Source organism: Dysidea avara, chromosome 9 (assembly GCF_963678975.1).
Source record: "Dysidea avara chromosome 9, odDysAvar1.4, whole genome shotgun sequence".
Lineage (NCBI taxonomy): Eukaryota > Metazoa > Porifera > Demospongiae > Dictyoceratida > Dysideidae > Dysidea > Dysidea avara.
This window is the reverse complement of record NC_089280.1, coordinates 26,834,091-26,854,230: the sequence shown is the minus strand read 5'-3', so window position 1 is coordinate 26,854,230 and position 20,140 is coordinate 26,834,091. Positions and strand designations below refer to the sequence as shown.

Sequence of the window (20,140 nt, the reverse complement as noted above, 5' to 3'; positions counted from 1 at the left end):
CAACTAACACTTAAGACTGTGATGTTGTTAGCCTTGACTAGACCTTCTTGATCAACTGACCTATCCAACCTGAATATTCAATGGAGGTCTTATCAGTCAGATGGGGTGACATTCCGACCAACTCATTTAGCAAGCAGAACAGGTCATCCAAGCACATACCAGATTTTTTCTTTCCATGCTTCAAGGATGACCCTATATTATGCCCAGTGGTGACACTAAAGGCCTATGAAGAGCATACCAAGGAATTTAGAGATTTTCAATCATCTACACCAAAAACTTGTTTGTTTCTCTCTTGGATTGGGAAGCACAACCCAGTGACCTCCTCTACAATTGCTAGATGGCTTAAGGAGACCATGAAGGATGCTGGAATAGATATTAGCATCTTCAAGTCACACTCTGTACGTGGAGCTGCCTGCTCTAAAGCAGCTGGAGCAGGTGTTACAACTAAGCAGATACTAGAGGCTGCGGACTGGTCCTCAGAGGGCACTTTCCAGAAGTTTTATCATAGGAATTTGGATGGGGATGACAAAACTAAGTTTGGCACAAGTGTTTTGGCATCCCATGGTGTTTCAAACCATACATGTTGATATGAAACGGAGCCTTCTGAAATGTAATTTACGAATGGCTCAAGGCACGAAGTGCCTGCATGCTATTTGGAATTACATGAGGAAGGTGAAGTTGAAATATCAACATGTCCCTCCCACCTCACCCTGTTTTATGTTTTAGTTGATGTGTTTCTCCTAGGTTAATTATAACACCTGCACAACTGCCAGCAGAAAATTGATGCTGAGTAGGTCACTGTGCTGTGCAAGATCTCAACCAAAGAACTACAAAGAAGCCGATGAGACTTGACAACGTGGCCCTTTTATAGGGGAACAGTCACGTTACGTCATTTTTTATTATTTTGTCACGTGTACTTTTCTTCAAATGGCTGTCATATCCTTGTATTTGTGCCAAATACATGTTGATATTTCAACTTCACCTTCCTCATGTAATTCCAAATAGCATGCAGGAACTTCGTGCCTTGAGCCATTTGTAAATTATACAGTACTACCGTACTGTATGATACTTAATTCACAATGTATCTACATTCTGTATTTGTACTACTGTAGATACCTTTGCAAGTCATGGTGGCTATAATATTATAGTCTCATTACTTATTACGGACAGATCACTCTTTCTCTGTCACAGTGCCTTGCACAATGCCTATATTTTCAATTCAAAATTCTAATCACCTATTTGAAAACGTATCTGGACTCCTTAGCTATGCAGTCATAGGCTATCCATTCTTCACTAGCAATAGAGGGTAATAAATCAATGAAGTAATCAACTTAGTGCAAATCATGATGGCTATTTGTTGAGCTGCTTGTGCCATCTGCAGTGATGATCACTTTACTGAAGCTACATGTACAGTTGTACTTCCCTGGAATAAGTTATTCAGGTTTCAGAACTTATATAGTATATCTGTAGTATATAGCCATTAATATAATAGATTAGCTATAGCATGCTTATCACGTTGCTTGTGTAGTAGAAGTGGCCAGCTGTGGCCTATGCTAACCACCAGTCCAGATGGTACCCCTTTCCAGACTAGGAGCCATTGTGTGAGGCATCATAACTGAGAATGGGAAATAGTGGCCTGTCCATCTAACCACGACTTGTAGATATACCAGCTACAGAATGTACAAATTGAAGTATACAAAATTTTGGGTCTTTGCAGGTCCTTGGGACAGATAGTCTTAAGCTTATTACTGATTGAAAGCTGTAGCTGCCAATTAAACATTTTTTAAAAATTGGCCGATCATGCTCAAGATTTTGCTTTCAAATTCAAGATCATGATAATTAAAGCATGACTGTTTTCTGACTCCTGTATTAGAGTATGTGACTATATGTTTTGATATGAAATGCTGTTACAATATGTTCATATCTGCCACTGTATTGGCATGCACATTGTAAAAGTCCTCTACTATGCTGGCATAATGTTTGTTTGATTGATGCTTTTACTAACCCACACTATTACACTCAAAATTATAGACACAAGCCTACATAGTCCTTAGATAGGTTAACTGTTCTATTACTGTATTCTCTACATAAAACCATCTGCAAGAAAGAATTATAAAGCAGTTCAAAAACAGCAGTTAAAAGCTATCCTAGGCCTATTAGTTTCGTTCAAAATTTCTGCTAAATATTTGCCTAAGTAATGTCAGCACTAGCACACAAACAATTATGAGTCAACTTCATCATCACCAGTGTTGCTGCTACTAAGCATCCTAAGGTGGAAGTCATCACTAGGAGAATCAACAGCATCATCTGGCTTTGAACATATCTTGATTAAACTTTGTAAAATGGTGCTCTGCATTGCAACCATATTTTTCAGCTCAGAAATCTCAGCCTTTGCTTCATGGTTTGCATCAGCAATCATGGCCTTCACCTTTGATAAATTCTTGGCCTGATCAGCTTTTGCCTTTTCATTCATTTTCTTAAGCTGTGCAACTTCTTCTTTAATTTGCTCTGCAGTTGTCTAGTAACATATGTATACAACCAACATAACACACAATTGCAATATACAGTGTATAAATGAGTTTGTGGCTTTTGTAAAATTACCTTATATGCTAAAATTATTTGCCAGCCTGAGTATGCATAACTACGCATAACTTTTTTCACAAATGAGACTATCCATAGCCTTCAAGAGTGCTAAAGCATTGCCTGCAGTTTTGCATTTTACACAAGGTTGACTATCACAGATGTATACAGTGAATAGGGACCAGTCTATTTTGCTTTTTTTTTCACCTATTTTTCTTTCCAGCAATTCTTTTATTTTTCACCTATTATGCTCCATATTTTGCTCAAGAAATATAAATTTTGCTCAGCACTGATCTTTGTTAATTGAATATTTCCAATTGCAAAGCTACAGTTTCGCCTTAAAGTGACTGTTCTATTAGAGTATCTCAATCAGCAATTACTTCTAACATGTAAAGCAAGAAGCTAGCTGATATTGATTAACACGTGTGACTGTTTTATTAGGGTATCTCGATTGTCACTTGTTGTTCCTGTAACAATTAGCTATGCATTGTCGATATTTTAGCGCGTCTGACTGTTCTATTAGAGTATCTCGATCTTTTGTGCAATTTTTATGTCCACTTCACAAAAATTGCACCTATTAAGCCAGCATTTTGCTCATTGCTTTTACCTACCCATTTTGCCAAAAATTTTGCTGGCGAAATCGACGGGTCCCTAACAGTGAAACCTTGGTTAATAGGTCCACTTATGGGATCCTATGTGGATAAGTGGCACCATAATGAGTCGACCCTATTATTTAAAACCTCATTAATCTGGCCATAAAAGCAACTGGCCTTATTATTTAGGGTTTTCAACAAACCAACAGCTAGCTAATGTTTGAGCATTGGGATATTAGTGCATTCAAACTGTAGATCATGACTTAGTAGTCTGTGATATAATGACTAGTACACTATTTGCTGGCTAGATATAAAACCACAGGTGTACATTATGCATATGCCAGTAATGGCAGCAAGTGCAAATAGATAAGCTGGTTAAGAGTATCGAGTATACAATGCCAAAATAATAAGTACAACTTTGATAGCTAATAGTGGACACTGAATATACAGATTACATAAAAGATTGAGATACTCTAACACAGTCATGACTGACTCATGGTAAACTATCCAATCAGATGTAGCATAGCTACTGTATGTACTAGTGTAAAGAAACTCCATTTATGTTGACAAACTGTAATATACCTATAAGGCCATGCAAAGTTAATGATACGTTTCTGGCCCTACCAATTCCCCAAAATTGACCAGGTGACTAGGCTTTTTTTTTTTTTTTTGCTGCTGCTGCTGCTGCTGCTGCTGCTGCTGCTGCTGCTGCTGCTGCTGCTGCTGCTGCTGCTGCTGCTGCTGCTGCTGCTGCTGCTGCTGCTGCTGCTGCTGCTGCTGCTGCTGCTGCTGCTGCTGCTGCTGCTGCTGCTGCTGCTGCTGCTGCTGCTGCTGCTGCTGCTGCTGCTGCTGCTGCTGCTGCTGCTGCTGCTGCTGCTGCTGAAACTTTTGGATGTGGTACACTACATTTGACATTGGAATTATAGGGAAAAACAAAGTTATTGTATAAAGTTAGTGCACTTTATAAGGAAAGAGTGTTTACAAGACATGAAAACCTTTTAAATATTTCAAATTATTGTATGGTGATTGCACAATTCGTTCAGCAAAATAATGACCAGGAAGGGAACCAGAAACATATAATTAACTTTTCGTGGCCTAAAATGTTTGTCTTGACTTTCAGTTTAATGCTCACTCAGTTAATTAATGGCCGAGAATTTAATATACACACGTTTCATCAGTTTGATTCAGTAGGAATTAATGAGGTGGTCACATTAACAAAAATTAAATCAATGAGATAGCGGCTAGTATGGGGAAAGTATGGACTTTCCTGACCTGGCCACTATAGTGAGGTGGCCACTATAGTGAGGTGGCCACTATAGTGAGGTGGCTACTAAGTGAGGTTTCACTCTATTTATGTCTGGCAGTGGATCAGGGGTGGTAGGATTTAAAATGTACAAGAATGATATTTGAAACCACCATACCAAATATTGTAGGCGGATTATAGGTTGAAATCTCACAAAACAATTAGCCACCTGTCACATATCAACTCTCTACTTATCAATCCATGGTTTTTCAATTGTCTATACCATCTATGTAATGAGCTACATATGTGTTACAGTATATTTTACTACCACAATTTAAATAACAAAAATAAGCTCCATGCTGTACAGGTGACACGTATATATTATTTTAATGACCTCTGCAGAAAGTAATGACATTTAATATAAAAGCGATGGCACAATTTTTACAGAATAATAAACCACTAAAACAATTTCTTATTATAATAGTATAGCTACATTTTCATATTAACAACAATTGATACTACAAGTGTATAAAAATTACATTTCAAACAGCCTTTCAACAATGCAATCAGAAATACTGTAGCTACGTAGCATTATTAACTCTGTATGGAGTGTTTCTTCATTATTTTGTGGCTGGATGTTGCCGAAGTAACTAGCTATAGGCACAAAGCCATAGTAGACAAAATACTAGCACACAGTCGTTGTACATACTTTCAAACTATCAATTCCCCACTAAGCTATAATCTTTATTTTTTGGGGGCAATTGGTATGCATCTGGCAGCTAGTTTACTGATAACCTGTATACCATACATGTCTACAGCACTTTGATCAGAGGTATGCAAGTATCAACTCCTTACCATCGATTGTAGGTCATCATTTAAGTTTTGGTCAGTTGACAACTCAAAAAAATATTTTTTGATTTTCTGCCACGGTGAATCATTATGAAGATCTTGAATCTGATTATTTTCTAATTTCAGGAATTGAGCACAATCCTCCTTTTTATATTTCACTGTTTCAGATGGTGGTTTTGGATTAAGCCAGTTGTATAACCTTTGCCACTTGCATAGCCACTTAAAAAAGAAGGATTCTTCGACATGTAAGTAAAGTCCACCTGTATAAAGAGAAATTAGAAAATGCATAGTGTATGAGACATCACCAAAATGTTATTATTTATGTTTATCAAATATTTAATATTTTCAGCATAAAATAACCAATGTGGTAAAATTGTTGAGGTAGGGTCCATATACGAAGATTGGTCAAATAATTTTATTGTAAATGGGATTTCTTGCAAACAAAACCTTACAACATGCAAACTGCATCATAAATCCCTGTCAGTTTAGAAATGTATAGAATTATCATTACAACTTTTTGAGATTTTAGTCAATCCCACAATCATGATGCTTTCCCTATAACTAAATCCCTTTGAAGCAATAGAAATTTAGGTACCATTGGTAACTACTTACAGTTGAAAGAGATAGCCCAACATAGCAAAACCATCAAAAGTAAAAAAAATTAATACCAATAGAGCATAATACATTGGCCCTCCAAAATCAGAAGGTTCAGAAATTCGATTAAAACTGTGTTGTCCTCAAATGCATGAGCAAATAGTAGCTATGCCAAAGCTGTAAAAGGGTGTAAAACCAAGGCAGGCTTTCGCTTGCCAGTTATACTATCTCCTGGGTAGAAGAATCCATCGCTCTGTAAGAAGCATTGATACTGTCCACGCTATGAATTCACCGTCAAAAGATCATGTGCTTATTAGATTTTGGTATGCATATCCTCTATTCGGGTAAATTTGTGTTGCCTCCTTTAGGATATGTCATTGAATCACTTAAATAAGTTATTGTTAAAATTTTTTGTCATTAACCTTTTATCACAGCTATTTCTTGGACGTCACTTTATTATTCTGGCCTCTTTTTGATGTCATTATGTGATTGTAAACCACAAAGCTGGTGCAAGCCTCAAAGATGACATAATTATGGCCTTCCTTTCTCCTTCCTTTTTTTTACTACAGGATCAAGACAAAGACTTTTTATGTGTATGTGACTATAAGACTATGTTTTTTGCTTATAATTTTACAAATAAATACTATTATCACCTAGCTAATAGGGTGATTCGTTATATGATGGAATGCTCCACAGTTTGTTGTGTAGTTTAATTCTCTACAGGGTGACTTTTACATGACTAAACACTCTAAAGGGTAACTTGTTTGTAGGGATGGTGGTGATTATACCAGCAATGAATTATAGGTATGTGTGGGGATCAGACATTATGCTTACACATTTCAAAAGCTATTGAAAAGCTTTAACAGTAAATTTGCAATTTGCAAGTTTTTATTAGAAAAATTATTGAGATACTCTAATGGAGTAGTCAGAAATTCATCATACCCTAATAAAGCAGTCATATAGAATGCTACCGCACTAAAATACACCAATATAACACTCAGCTAACAAAATAAAAGATATTTTGAAGCTGAAATATCAATGTAAATGGACTGATACAGCTATAGATGACATTATTGGCCAACGATGGTGGCACAATTATAAGCATTTCTCAAAAGTGCTCAAAACATAAGTAAATATCTGAGCATAATAGCCTAATGTTTGAACTCTAAATTGTTATGTAGCTACATGGTACAATAACTTGTAACATATAGCTGTACTCTCAACAGTGTGACTTGTTAAGTAACCGATCTCTATACATGGTGGCTGTTTGCAGCTGAACTCTTCTCAGAGTTTTAGAGGTAACATGCATGCCAAAACTAATATTTTAATTCACAATGTTCAGCTTATTAAGAAAATTCTATATGACATTTCAGTTTCATAGGAGGCTGGATGATTGAGAAATAGGAGTTAGCTTTGAATGTGCATTCAGTTGTCATTTTGTTCCAGGGTTCTATTAGGGAATTTACAGAAATATTTTGTGTTAGTATTCTATTATTAATTTGTAGATACATTAACCCAATGCAAGAGTGCCTTTTTCAGGCCCATAGCCAGGGGGGTTCGGAGGTTCTGAAGAACTGCCCTCTTGGAAAAAAGGTCCACAATTTCAGTAAAAAGGTTCACAATTTTAGTATACAAGTCCAAATTTTCAGTAGCAAATTTCTATTAGCTACAGTTTACTAAATACCACTAATAAGAAGCTGAAGTAGCTAAGTACTCCAAGTAGCTCATGTAGTGCATGTATTAAATGCAATGCAAGATCGAGATACTCTAATAGAGCAGTCAACCACTGTAATAGAACAATCACTCTAATACAACAGTCTCAATTACATTTTCTTTTAAAAGCTGTATGTAACCACCTAATTTATTTACAAAAACATATTGAGGTTTAGTTTTAATTAAAATAATAAAATTTTTTGGTTGACAAGCCCCTCCATGCAGAGCCCACGAATAGCATCCATATTTCAACTCCATGCAATGTGTAAATTTCATTGTTTAAGACATTCTTTGTTCTGCTCCACTGCCCCTGTTGATCATGACAGAGCACTCAATCTTTCCCATTCTTATTCACTGTGAATCTGTGACATTCTAATATATTATATTTAGACACATGCATGTGTAGACAGTATAATTACAGTAGCAATAGAGATATTTTTCCAAATATAATCCATACAGCTGGTCTTGAAGCTTACCTAAAAAATTGTTATTTTTATTGACTGAAATGCTACTAATTTCAACCTTTTAGTATCTATTTTCAAAAAAAAATTCCTGGGGGGGCATGCCCCAAGACCCCCCTATAGTTTCAGCATGCTTCGTATGCTGGATGCGCACACCATGAATAATATAATCTAAATCATGCCAAAGAAAAGGTCCACTTTTCTTCAAAAAGAACCTACCCATGTAAATAAAAGTCTGGCTACAACCCCGTTTTTATAGTTTATAATTGAAAATAAAGACCACAAAGATACAACACAAAAACCAACAGCTATAACAGTAACGCAATCAAGTTAAAGCAAAGAAACATACTCTCCTACAAGGCTAACTGCTTATGGGAATGGGCAAGTAGATTCTAATAAAACAGGGATGGGAACAGAAAGCAAGAATAAGAATAACCAACAGAAAATGCCTGAAAAGATTGTCATGTCAATCTCTAGGTGGATTTTACAGGAACATTAGTTAATTATAATTAAAAACTGTTTGTTATAGGTGGTTAGTTGCATGCTATTGTTGACTGCTTTAATGCAGGTGGCTGCTCTATTATGTACTATAGTGCTTCAATAGTTGTAATGGTATAGGATCCAACAATGCTGCAAAGAGGCATTACATTCAGTCTTGCTGCATTCCTACTTAATTACTTTAATTATAGGTAATTTTGGCTACCTTTTTACATTGACTATCATAGGTGGCCAAATTACTAGTCAATTAGAGTTAATTATAACAAGTATAAGAAAATTTTTATTGCGGCCACGTCCACACCTTCATTGTCCCTACTATTATAGGAATTCAGCAAGATCAAATGTAAAACATTAGTTACTGATGAGGGTCCAATAGTAATTATTGCTAGTTAGTGGTAGCTACGTAGCTACATACAGTGGAACCTCAGTTATCTGGACCCCACTTATCTGGATTCTCGGTTAACCGAACCACGGAAATGACTGCTCTATTAGAGTAGTGACTGTTCTATTAGGGTAGTTGAAATACTGATATGACCACTCCAGATATCAGCTCTTTTGGTTGCCAATTACTTTTACTTTCATGGACATACCTTTTTACAGTGAGGCTATTTTTGCATGGGGGTATACTTAACCATAGTCCACCAAATCCACAGGCTGGTCTCTCGTGGTTGGATAGATATTAAAAAAACAGTACGTGTTGACTGCTTCATTTTTATTATAGTATTTTAATGCAGGTGGCTGCTCTATTACTGTATTAGACAATAGTTTTAACAGTATAGGATCCAAGGGTGGCTCCAGGATTTTTGGTGAATGATTTCCAAACCCAGCCCCCTGTTGCATACACCGTTAAATCGAATGGGTCTGGGAGCATACTCCCCAGGAAAATTTTGGTAATTATGCATTCTGAAATTGAAGCTGGTAGCAATTTTGACAAAAAAAAATCTTTACAACTGACATTTTAAAGAAATGTTACATATAAATTTATTCATTGATATAGGTTTGCTTCTGCTGGCACAGTAGGATCGAGCCAAAGTGTAAAAGGGTGGAGTAGTAATGTGATGTTTGAAGCACACAACAGACATAACTGGGGGTCTGCGGGCATGTCCTTTGGTGAATGATTTCCAAACCCAGCCCCCTGTTGCATACACCATTAAATCGAATGGGTCTGGGAGCATACTCCCCAGGAAAATTTTGGTAATTATGCATTCTGAAATTGAATCTGGTAGCAATTTTGACAAAAAAAAATCTTTACAACTGACATTTTAAAGAAATGTTACATATAAATTTATTCATTGATATAGGTTTGCTTCTGCTGGCACAGTAGGATCGAGCCAAAGAGTAAAAGGGTGGAGTAATGTGATGTTTGAAGCACACAACAGACATAACTGGGGGTCTGCGGGCATGTCCAAGGAAAAATTTCAGGTTTTAAACACTCTAAGATATGATTTTAGACTATTTTTACTGTGTTGGTACAGGTAAATTAAATAGCTATATACTTCAACTTTTTAAAGATATACAATATGATTGTTCTTTTAGGGTGGTTGACTGCTCTATTAGAGTATATCAATCTAAACGTTTTGTACCTTTGCAAATCAATGCAAATAGTATTTTTAAATGTTTGAATATACTTGAGCAGTTTCTAGACCCCCCTAAAGCTGCTCCTAGGATCCAGCAATGCTGCAAAGAAGCATTGTGCTGTAGCATCGAACTGCATGGAGATTGATTTGGTAACCATTTTTCATTAGTCATTCTTGTTCCCACTTTCTGCTCCCATCTCTTTCCTGTTTTCCTAGAATCTACTTACCCATTCCTATAAGCAGTTTGCTTTGTAGGTGAGTATGTTTTTTTTAATTAAATTTAAAACTTGATTGCATGACCATTATACGCTGTTGGATTTTGTGTTGTATCTTGTTTCAATTAAAAACTACAAAAAGGCTCTCCCACAATGGGTTCAACTATCTACAAAACCAATTGTTAACTTACACTTAGAATTAGTTACACTGTAAACATGACAGAAGTTCATTTTAATTTTGCATGAATAATTGCTCATAACTCGTTAATCTTCATAGGACATGCACAAAAAGTGGCACTGATATTAAAATTCAGAGCCCATATAAGTGTGCCACATATCATTTTATCTTGATCAAATGATGTGCTTGTGTTCATAGAATTCTTTTGAAAATTGCATGAAATGAAGAAGCAGGAGAAACAATGTGTCTTGGGTATGTCTAAGACAATAATAATTTTCTTTACATTATTTTAGTATGTGGACTTCCCTACCAAGTGGACGATTGTTCAGTAAAATTTGGATAAGGGATCATGGAGCTACATATGCATGAAAATCGCACTCTTCCTGTCAGTATACCAACTGTACATGTGTGGTATCCTGGTTTCTTAGACCACATGATACACTACCATATCATATGTCTGTGAAAATTATATTGGTAGCTTTATTACTCTTGTAATTACAAACAAAAACTATTAGGGAATTTTATTTCAGTAATTCTTGATGTCTTGTGCTATAATAATTTTACACATATAGCTAGCTATAATATACCGTATACGTACAAAATTTCGAGGGATGTAATTTTCATGGATTTTGCAGTTGCTTGGTTGTCCATTAAATTTTCATCCTCGAAAATAATGATTATCAGGATTGGCTCTATGCTTTACAATAGATAATCTGAGTGAAAAACTACTGATCCTCGAAAATAAAACCACAAAAATCCTGAAAATTGTTAATCCGCAAAAATTACGTACCTTGAAAATTTGTATGTATACAATACAGTGAACCTTCAACATTCCATTCCAAAAGAACAGAATCAAGCAAAGCACAATATTTTGTCGATGAGTATACATGCATGAAATTCTGTTTACCAACTTTCTTTCACTATAGTTTCTGCATGTTACCATATAGATGGAAACTATTATGGGGTTAAACTTTCACAAAATCCATTTGGCAAAATATAAACTTTGGAGAATTCAAAGCTCTCTCATGCTGGATTTTGCTTGTGTTCCTGTTTTCCATGTTCACAATCCGTATTGTGCACGTGTGCAACACCTGTCATGAAATCAGCTCATTAACAATCTTCCTAGGTCTAAAGTATATAAGCTGACGGCTTGGCTGCAGGCTTTGGAAGTGAAAGATCATGTTCTATATGGAAAAATCTGACTCCTCTGTATGTACAAGTTTACGTAAAACACTATAACCGAGTTTCTGTTTCCGATTTGGTAATCTCTTGAGGATATTCATCTGAAGACTTCAACATCGATGTCACTTTAAACCCAGGCTTGAGAGTAAAACTAGTTTAAAATAAACAGCCCCTTAAGCACTCAATAATTATGGTTCTGCACGCGATGACTAATTATTGGCAAATTAAAATGTTGGTGGAGAATTTGAGCAATTCGCCAATTTTGCCAAAGTTTCCCTCTGTACAGTAATTGCCATATACCATATAGCAGGGTATTTTGAAGCAGAAACTGAAGAAGCAAAATCTGAATTTCATAGGTTTAAATTTTGAAGAGCGCATATTTCGAAGTCCAGCTGGTGGATTCCAGAAATTCATATCACAAATTTATGGAGTTACATGCATGATTGCCAAGAGCTGATTCACTGATGACATAATCTGCACTGGAGAGAAGACTAAGGGAGCTTCAAGTAAAGTTTTGATTTCCTACGCTAGAACAGCAGCAGACAGCATCAATTTCCAATGATGGTTGTTCTGGATCAAACCAATATCATCATTAATACTGAGTGAGCTAAAACTCAAGATACACAAGCAAATTTCCAGTACGCTGGATCACATGAAGCAAGTTCCTGTTACTCGTGGGACTTTATTTTCAAAGAACAACCAGATGGGGAATTTATTTTTGAAGAACAACCAGATGGGGAATTTATATTGTTGAAGAGAAAGGCCCCTTCGAAGTATTCGGAATTAAAAGCCCTTCAAAAATTACCAGCTATATGGCATAACATTACACTTTTATAGTAAATGGGTATTGAGCTATTCAATCACAATTCAAAGCCAAAGAAATTTGCACCTTAGTTAACCAATAATTCCAATATTAATTTTACTGCATGGTTACAGAGACTAAGCAATTCCCATTCTATTTACCGTTATTCTGTTTAGAATTTTCTGAAAACAAATAATAAAGGTTTGCATCTTGAGTCTCCACAAAACATAGTTATTATTCTTAACAATAATAATGTGAAACAAAAATGAGGCAGAATTATTTGAAGTCCATGTTGTACGCATGGGAAAAAATGATCTTCAATTAGTCTAGTATTCACCCAAAATTCTGGATAGAAGAGAATTTATAATGAACATGATATTCTGGCATAACAACACAGCTTCATGTGTGCTAATAGACAGTTATAGTATAGATTCATGTTTGCTACATTCAACTAACCATAAGAGCTAAGCGCTTGAGATCAGCATTATCCTGAATGCCCTTGATATCATCCACAGCTAAACCAATCTAAAGAAATAGAGAAAATATTAAATAGATATGCATAATTTGACCAGATCTGCAGTTATAGCTTTTCTAACTTTCCAAATTTGACTGATTAACTCTTCATGTTGTTAGTTTATCAACTTAAAATTACACCATACAACCATAGTATGTTTGGTATACAGTAATAATAATTATGTGTGAATAAATATCAATCTAGTACCATGTTCTGAACTCAACTTATGGGTTACCATGTACATACAATTAGAAAGGTTGTAAGACCCCATTTTGCAAATCCAGTCACAAATTGGCGTGGAATTAAGTGGTCAGATCATTGTGAGATTTTCTCCAAAATATAAAAAAGGTACTGCAGAAGTATCACAGTTAACCGTATAGGCAGGTACATATTGCATGTGCTGGCTACTATATTTTATCATTTGAAATATTTGGGAACCAGCACTAAATTGATTTGATACAAAAAGTAAACAAAAACCCTTTTTTTTATTAAGACTTTACAGCACAAGTGCTGAAGGTCTGTAAAACAACTGGTTCTATAGCCTGTTTAAGGATGTTATATTTGAGTAGGGATGGCAGAAGCAAAAACCATAAATAAATAAGGTATATCATCTATACCCGTATCTCTATACTAGTGAACATTTAATTCCTACTTCAGTTATATAATTACATATAGCTAGGTAATAGTACAGCTATGACTGATAGGGATTAAATTTCCACCAGCATAGCTGCAGGTATCCCTTTTTTCAAGGCCTATCTTTTCTTTCTGTTATCCCTTCTCAAATGCAAAATTTCTAATATTCCTTGCACATTTTTATTTTATCTGTAACAGAATTACAGTACGGTCAACCAGAGTATACTCCATCAAAGAAAAGACTGGTGCCAGACACGTTATGAAAGCTAATTGTATGATTAAATTACCCAACTTCAATTACTGAAATACTTAAAGTGACCATTCCACTTCATTTTCAGCTATTGTACGTTCCACTTGTTATAAACAAAGAATAGTACAAGAAGCACCCCTGCAATCAACCCAGTAAATATGTAAATTACGATAATTACTGAATAGCAAAGTAATAATTCCATTTCATTTTCAGCCATGAGCACAGTACAAGAAGCGCAAGCGATGCCAAACATTGAAGAAGTCAAGCCCATAGCATAGAATTATGCTTGGCTGAAAGCATCAGGTAGTTAGTTAGCCAGTTAATAGAAACCTCAGTTAGATACCTCTTTTAATTTCATAGCAACTTGTTAGAAGGGTTTGGAGTACATAGGTCTGAAGACATTTATAGGTTTGGTTATGACTAACCAATACTGCTAAACTGTACTGAAGGAAGAATGAGGCCAGTTTTTGGGTGATGTTTTAGGGCAATAAAGCCCAAACCTTCATGATCCCTAGTATATATATACAGTGTCATTGTGCTGTATTATTCAAGTAATTTAATTGCGTAGATACCATAATGAGTAAGAGTGATAATTATGCACAACATTTATCGAATATACATGTACGTAGGTTAAGTGAGTTACTGTATTCAATATAATATAGTCATACCAGTAAATTTGTCAATATGATGGGCATCAGTATAACAAACACAATCCACAAAAAGTATGTAATCTGAGGGTAGAAAAGATTGTTTTCCGCATCAGCATCTTCCTGGCTGTTAAAAAATATACCATCAAACTCAAACTCTCCAACAGTCATTATCAAAGTCTTGATCAAGGAACGAGCAGGGGATGAAAACGCTGATCTTATACCCTATTAAATATAAGGTATTCAATATAGACAAAGCCATCTTTTACTATAAGGGTAAGGAAAAATTAGACATTGCTTCCTTGTCTGTTGCATGTTTCAAACTTCATATTGCTCCACCCCTTTACTCTTTGGCCTACTCCTACTGTGCCAGCAAGTACCAGTAGTGTACATTAATAAATCCATATGTAAAAAATCTTTTAAAATGTCAGATTTTCTTTGTCAAAATTGCTATTTCAGAATGTATATAATTTTCAAAATTTAGCTAGGGGAGTACCCATGCACTAGATTTAATTGTGTATACACTAGGAGGTTTGAAAACCAGTCACCGAAAATCCTGAAGCTGCCCTTGAAGTGGGGAATAAATGCCTACTATAGAGTATAGTTGCAAGTGTAGATGAAACCCAAGTTTGTTTTGCTGCTTTTTATTTCTGTGATCCCTACAAAATTTCCAATATTTCCCTACACTTGTTTTTGTAATAACATATGTAATACATTACTACATGATGACCATTGCATACTGCATCCATAGGAAAGAATAACTCCAGACTCATTTAGCCTTAAACCCATTATAAAAATTACATAATTGAGTGATTGAATGTACACCTTGGCTATCAATCATATTGGCCACTCTAAACTGTATATGCAATTGTAATATTTTCTTACTACCTTCTAAACTTAATGTATATATTGTACTGTACAGTTGACCAAAAACTGTGTGAGCTATGGCAATTTTCCAAGTGTAAAAGAAGATAAAAGAATAAGGTGACCATAATTTAACATTCAGCAGAGATACGTATCAACTTACTGGACGATGAAATAACATATAAAATGTTAGACCAAACGAAATCACAAACAAGGTAGAAATCAGGAACATTTTCAGGAAAGTATGTAAAATGTCCATAATCATCAGAACATAGACTCCAGTTTGAGGAAAATTCTTCAAAAACAGTACCAGATCTAGCCAGGCAATAAGCAAAGTGAATGCACCAAACTGCCAGTGCCATGATGCAGGACATTGACATCCAGACTGTAGACCATATGACACAAATACTATGGAGGATGTAAACAAGCAAGCTTCCACCCAATTATCCGGTGAATAAAAATATGCTTTCCGCCTATAGTATACTTGAGTAATTTCAATACAGATGCGAATAAATGAAAACAAAATGATGATCACTGCAGCACTACGCAGGAAAAGTCGATTGTAATTTTCTGTGAAAAACATAATTCTGTTCTTACATCTACTGTAGCAACATAAGTCAATGTTCCTATTTAAAATGCATCTTGAGATTGAGCGTACCTTTACAGTCAGTGTTGTCAGAAGCTGCAGCGATGAAATAAAAATACATAGTAACATATTATTATAGCAAAAGGTTGCACAATTTGGTAGCGTATGTGCTCATTGCAGTGTGTGGCAATATGCATTGCGCTTAAACGTGCATTCAAATTTAATTATGAGTACAAGAAAAATTAGGAATTAGTAAACATTTATGGCGCGCTACAATAAAAAAATGATGAAGTAAGTTAGATAGTCTCCTAATGCATGAAGTTAATCCCTACTTATCTAAAGCAAATAACATTACATGTTGCATTCTAATGCTATTTATTGCAATCATCCCTGCTTAGGCCTGCTATATTTATAAATCCTTGGTACTTACATAAGTCCATAAACAATATGGTACCATAACTCCCCTCACTCAGTAGGCTTCCCCGCAGCCCAAACATTCTGTATGTCTACCTAACCACTGCCCAATCATTTGACTGGGTGCTAACACCCTCCAGAGATTCCAGTGCATACCTGTGCACTGTGGTAGAGGAGGATTAAAACAAAGAGAAAATAATATTAATTGTCATTTTGTGCATTAACCAATTCACTCTATTGTACTTGTTATATACATACATTATACACATGATTAGTATAGTTATTTTATGTATTTTAAACATACCTGTGCAACTGGAGTTGGTCGCTACATAAATTTGGAGAAAAATATAGGGTAAATAATTAACATTAAATTATGAAAGATATGTAGGACTAAAGTTTAGTAAAGTTAGCAAAAAAGTTTTAACCAACAGTGTATGAAATTATATCAATATTGTATATATAGCTAATTGCTGATTCATAAAACTTTATAGTCCTGCAAAAATTTGAATTTAGTTATTAGAGAAGTTTTTAGCAAGGCAGCTACACTTTAGTATTTGTAAATTAATTTTGGCATCAATTAATTGCTCCTTTCACCACCTCTTTCTATTTTCATGCACATTTTCATTTTGCAGTCAAGCTGCTTTTTGGGATATCAGAAATTCATTTGAAAAAGTGACTGCACTTTTAAGAGCCTAATAATGTTTCACAGAGAAATTGTTACAGTTTAGTGGAAACCAAATAATTATTAATTTGATGATGAATTTGCATATTGTGATAAAGCACTGAGCTTTAGGGTTGTATTTTCTTAGTAGAGACACAAAGAGGTTAATGCTGCTCCTGTGTGAGTTTGCAGTCATATAATTATACAATACTATGAGATATTAGAAAATAGTATGCATAATATTCTTTGATCTTTGGAGGATACTGAGGTCTTTAAAACGTGGTTAGAAACCTGCTAGCAGAAAAGACCTCAAGCATCACAAATCTCACTTTTGATCATTGATTTGCAATGATCCCTCAGTGGCGTAGCTACCATTGAGGCAACCGAGGCAGCTGTCTTGGTAAAAATGTTCAACAATTCAGGCTGAGCAGACCTGAGTTTTGGCACCTCGATTTTTCTACTCAAACGTTACTAGACAGTATTTAATGCTATATCACACAGATAGAATCTATGGCTGTAGTAGTACTAAGCAGCGCTGGAGCCCACAGTGACAAGGTCTGGCATTGGCTGGACCACTTTTCAGCTACTTGAATTCAGTTGTATGAAAAAGATCGAGATACTCTAATAGAGCAGTCATCGTAATATACTCTAATAGAGCATTCAGTATAGATTATAGCCACTGTTCTTATTACACCAGAGGCGGGGTTTCTGAGGTTTCCAGAAACTGGTCAAGTGTATTCAGGTAATCAAAATTATATCTTACAGTGATTTACAATGGTACAAAAGTTCAGATCAAAATATTCTAATAGAGCAGTCAACCACTCTAATAGAACAGCCACATTTTGTATTTCTCTTAAGAACTGTAAGTAGCTAGCTAGCTACTTTATTTACCTGTGCCAACACAGTACAAAATAGTCCAAAATCTTATAACAGTATTAAAATCTGAAACTCTTCCTTGGGGGCATGCCCCAAGACCCCCTGAACAACATCCATGTCTGTTGTATGCTTCAAATGTCAAATTTGCTCTGTCCCTTAACTCTTTAGTCTGCACCCAACACTGTACGAGAAGCAAGCACAATTAAGTAGCCTACATTATACCTAACATAATTATATATTTTAAGCTGTCAATATTGCTACCAGATTCAATTTCAAATTACATAATTTTCTGGAAAATCTTGCCTCCATACCCCCTAGATTTAATTTGCATATAGCAAAAGTTTGGAAACCAGTCACCAAAATTCCTGGGGCTGCCCTTGTTACACTGCATGCTTGGTCTAAATCATTTACTTTTCAATAGTTCCAGTGAATCAACTGCATGGCATTGCATTGAGCTAATTGATCATGCATATGATGCATTAGCAGTTACTATACAATCAAAAAAAGAATAGCCATTTAAAGCATATAAATGTTTTCAAAATTTTCCTTGAAAGAGCATGCTCCCAGACTCTCTAGTTGGACATGCTTAGCACATGCAGTTGAGCATCATATGAAAGAGATAGTCTCTGACTTATATATCACACCAGATCAATAAAAGTATAGTGTGTATGACTATGGCCTCCGTTGCAGTCTATGGATGGCTTGAGCACTCAAAATATCTCTGGAGTAAGTGAATTTTTTGTGTTGAGTACAATTAAACTAGCATGGTATGCATATATAACATTAACTAAGCTGGAGCACTGCTTATGACATGTAGAAAATGCTCAGAGTCTTCTAAAACAGTTTCTTCCATCCAACCCTGTAAATGCTGTACCACCCATGCTTGAAAGTGTTTGTGATCAGTTGAGTCAGACCCTCTCAATTAGGTCAATGTATTAACTTTGCCTCGGTAAAAATTTTTTCCTGGCTACGCCACTGTCCCTCCAAGCATATTCAAGCTGATAGCCTGCAGAGGGTGACCAGTCACACAGGCCAACATGTGGTTAACCAGTTTATTCATTTTGTAGGCATACCTAAAAGAATTCGATTATGTGAGGTACAATCTAACGTTGTATGTACATTTGTTATGATGAATGGAGAAGTCCAGAAATATCACAGAAAATTCTGTTTAGTGCCCATCTGTTTCTAGAGTGTTTTAAGGCTGTTTTTAAACTATGGATGGACTTTACTAAGACCTAAATGGGTGAGCTTCCTTGTAGAAACATTATTTTGTGCTACGTGTAATGTGGGTGTGGTCCATATTCGAAACCGTGCCTTGGTTCTTCATACTACTGTGGTGCCACTGAAGGCACAACTTGTGACAACTTGTTCCTATCAAATAAATCTACACAATCTGTTTTTTCTACTGCTGCTGCTGCTAGGGCAGGTCTCTAACTAACTTTGTTAGAAACCTGCAGACATTTGACAAGCACACCTCACTAATGATCACTGATGTGCTGAGTTCCATTGCAGATCTCACCAATGATCACTGATCTGGAATGCAATGGTAGGCATGCATTGCAGATTTTTTTATACACAACTATATGGAAAGTGATTGTGGGTTTACATTTTGTCCAAGATATGATTTCATGATGTTATACAAACCCACAAGTGGTCGCTTCATCCAGTATTCCCCTCCATCTTTTTGTCTAACCTCTAGTATAAACTTTGCTAACCAAAAATTCATAGATTCTTTCAATTAGGTTGTGTTCTTTCTCTTCAGTCTCAACACGTGGACATTGCAAATGACATTGAACCCAATCGCATCATATATTCCCTGTCCACTTTTTCTGATCTTGTGCTTTTAATGGTATTCCACACTTCCTTGCTTCATCAACTTCCTTAGACATTTTAGTGACCCATATTGTGAACTACCACTACACTACTCTTGCCAACAGCTTCATTTTTACTACCTCCACAAAACAGTGTTGGTAGAGGTCCACCATCATCAGTACTGTGATGCAGTGAAGATTGCTTTCCTTCGAACTGCTGTGATGCAAGAAGAAGAATTTCATCAGTAACCTCATCAGAAACACTTCCTTAGCCATTCATATACACAATCTGCTGTTGAGCACATACTTAAACTGCTGTGTTGCAAGAAGAAGAATGTCATTGGATACATAGTCAGGAAACCGTTCCTTAGCCACTCATGAGTGAACCATAGAATGTTT

At 35.7% G+C, this 20,140-nt stretch overlaps 1 protein-coding gene and 1 long non-coding RNA gene across 2 annotated transcripts in view; both read right to left on the bottom strand.

Moving 5' to 3' along the window:
- Positions 1-2,096: 2,096 nt before the first annotated feature.
- LOC136266291 (uncharacterized) lies at positions 2,097-5,519 on the bottom strand. The gene is made up of 2 exons (XR_010706028.1): positions 5,272-5,519; positions 2,097-2,518 (listed from the first exon to the last, which is right to left on the bottom strand). It is a non-coding gene; the product is annotated as an uncharacterized lncRNA (long non-coding RNA).
- The window catches only part of LOC136266290 (transient receptor potential cation channel subfamily A member 1 homolog), a 134,334-nt gene continuing 119,707 nt past the window's right edge, over positions 5,514-20,140 (bottom strand). Inside the window, exons 17-22 of the mRNA XM_066061305.1 lie at positions 16,698-16,718; positions 16,052-16,075; positions 15,557-15,963; positions 14,551-14,754; positions 12,942-13,010; positions 5,514-5,525 (exon numbers count right to left, since the gene is read on the bottom strand). Of these exons, the coding sequence (XP_065917377.1) occupies positions 15,925-15,963; positions 16,052-16,075; positions 16,698-16,718 (84 nt within the window). The 3' untranslated portion in view covers positions 5,514-5,525; positions 12,942-13,010; positions 14,551-14,754; positions 15,557-15,924. The remainder of the gene's footprint in view (positions 5,526-12,941; positions 13,011-14,550; positions 14,755-15,556; positions 15,964-16,051; positions 16,076-16,697; positions 16,719-20,140) is intronic.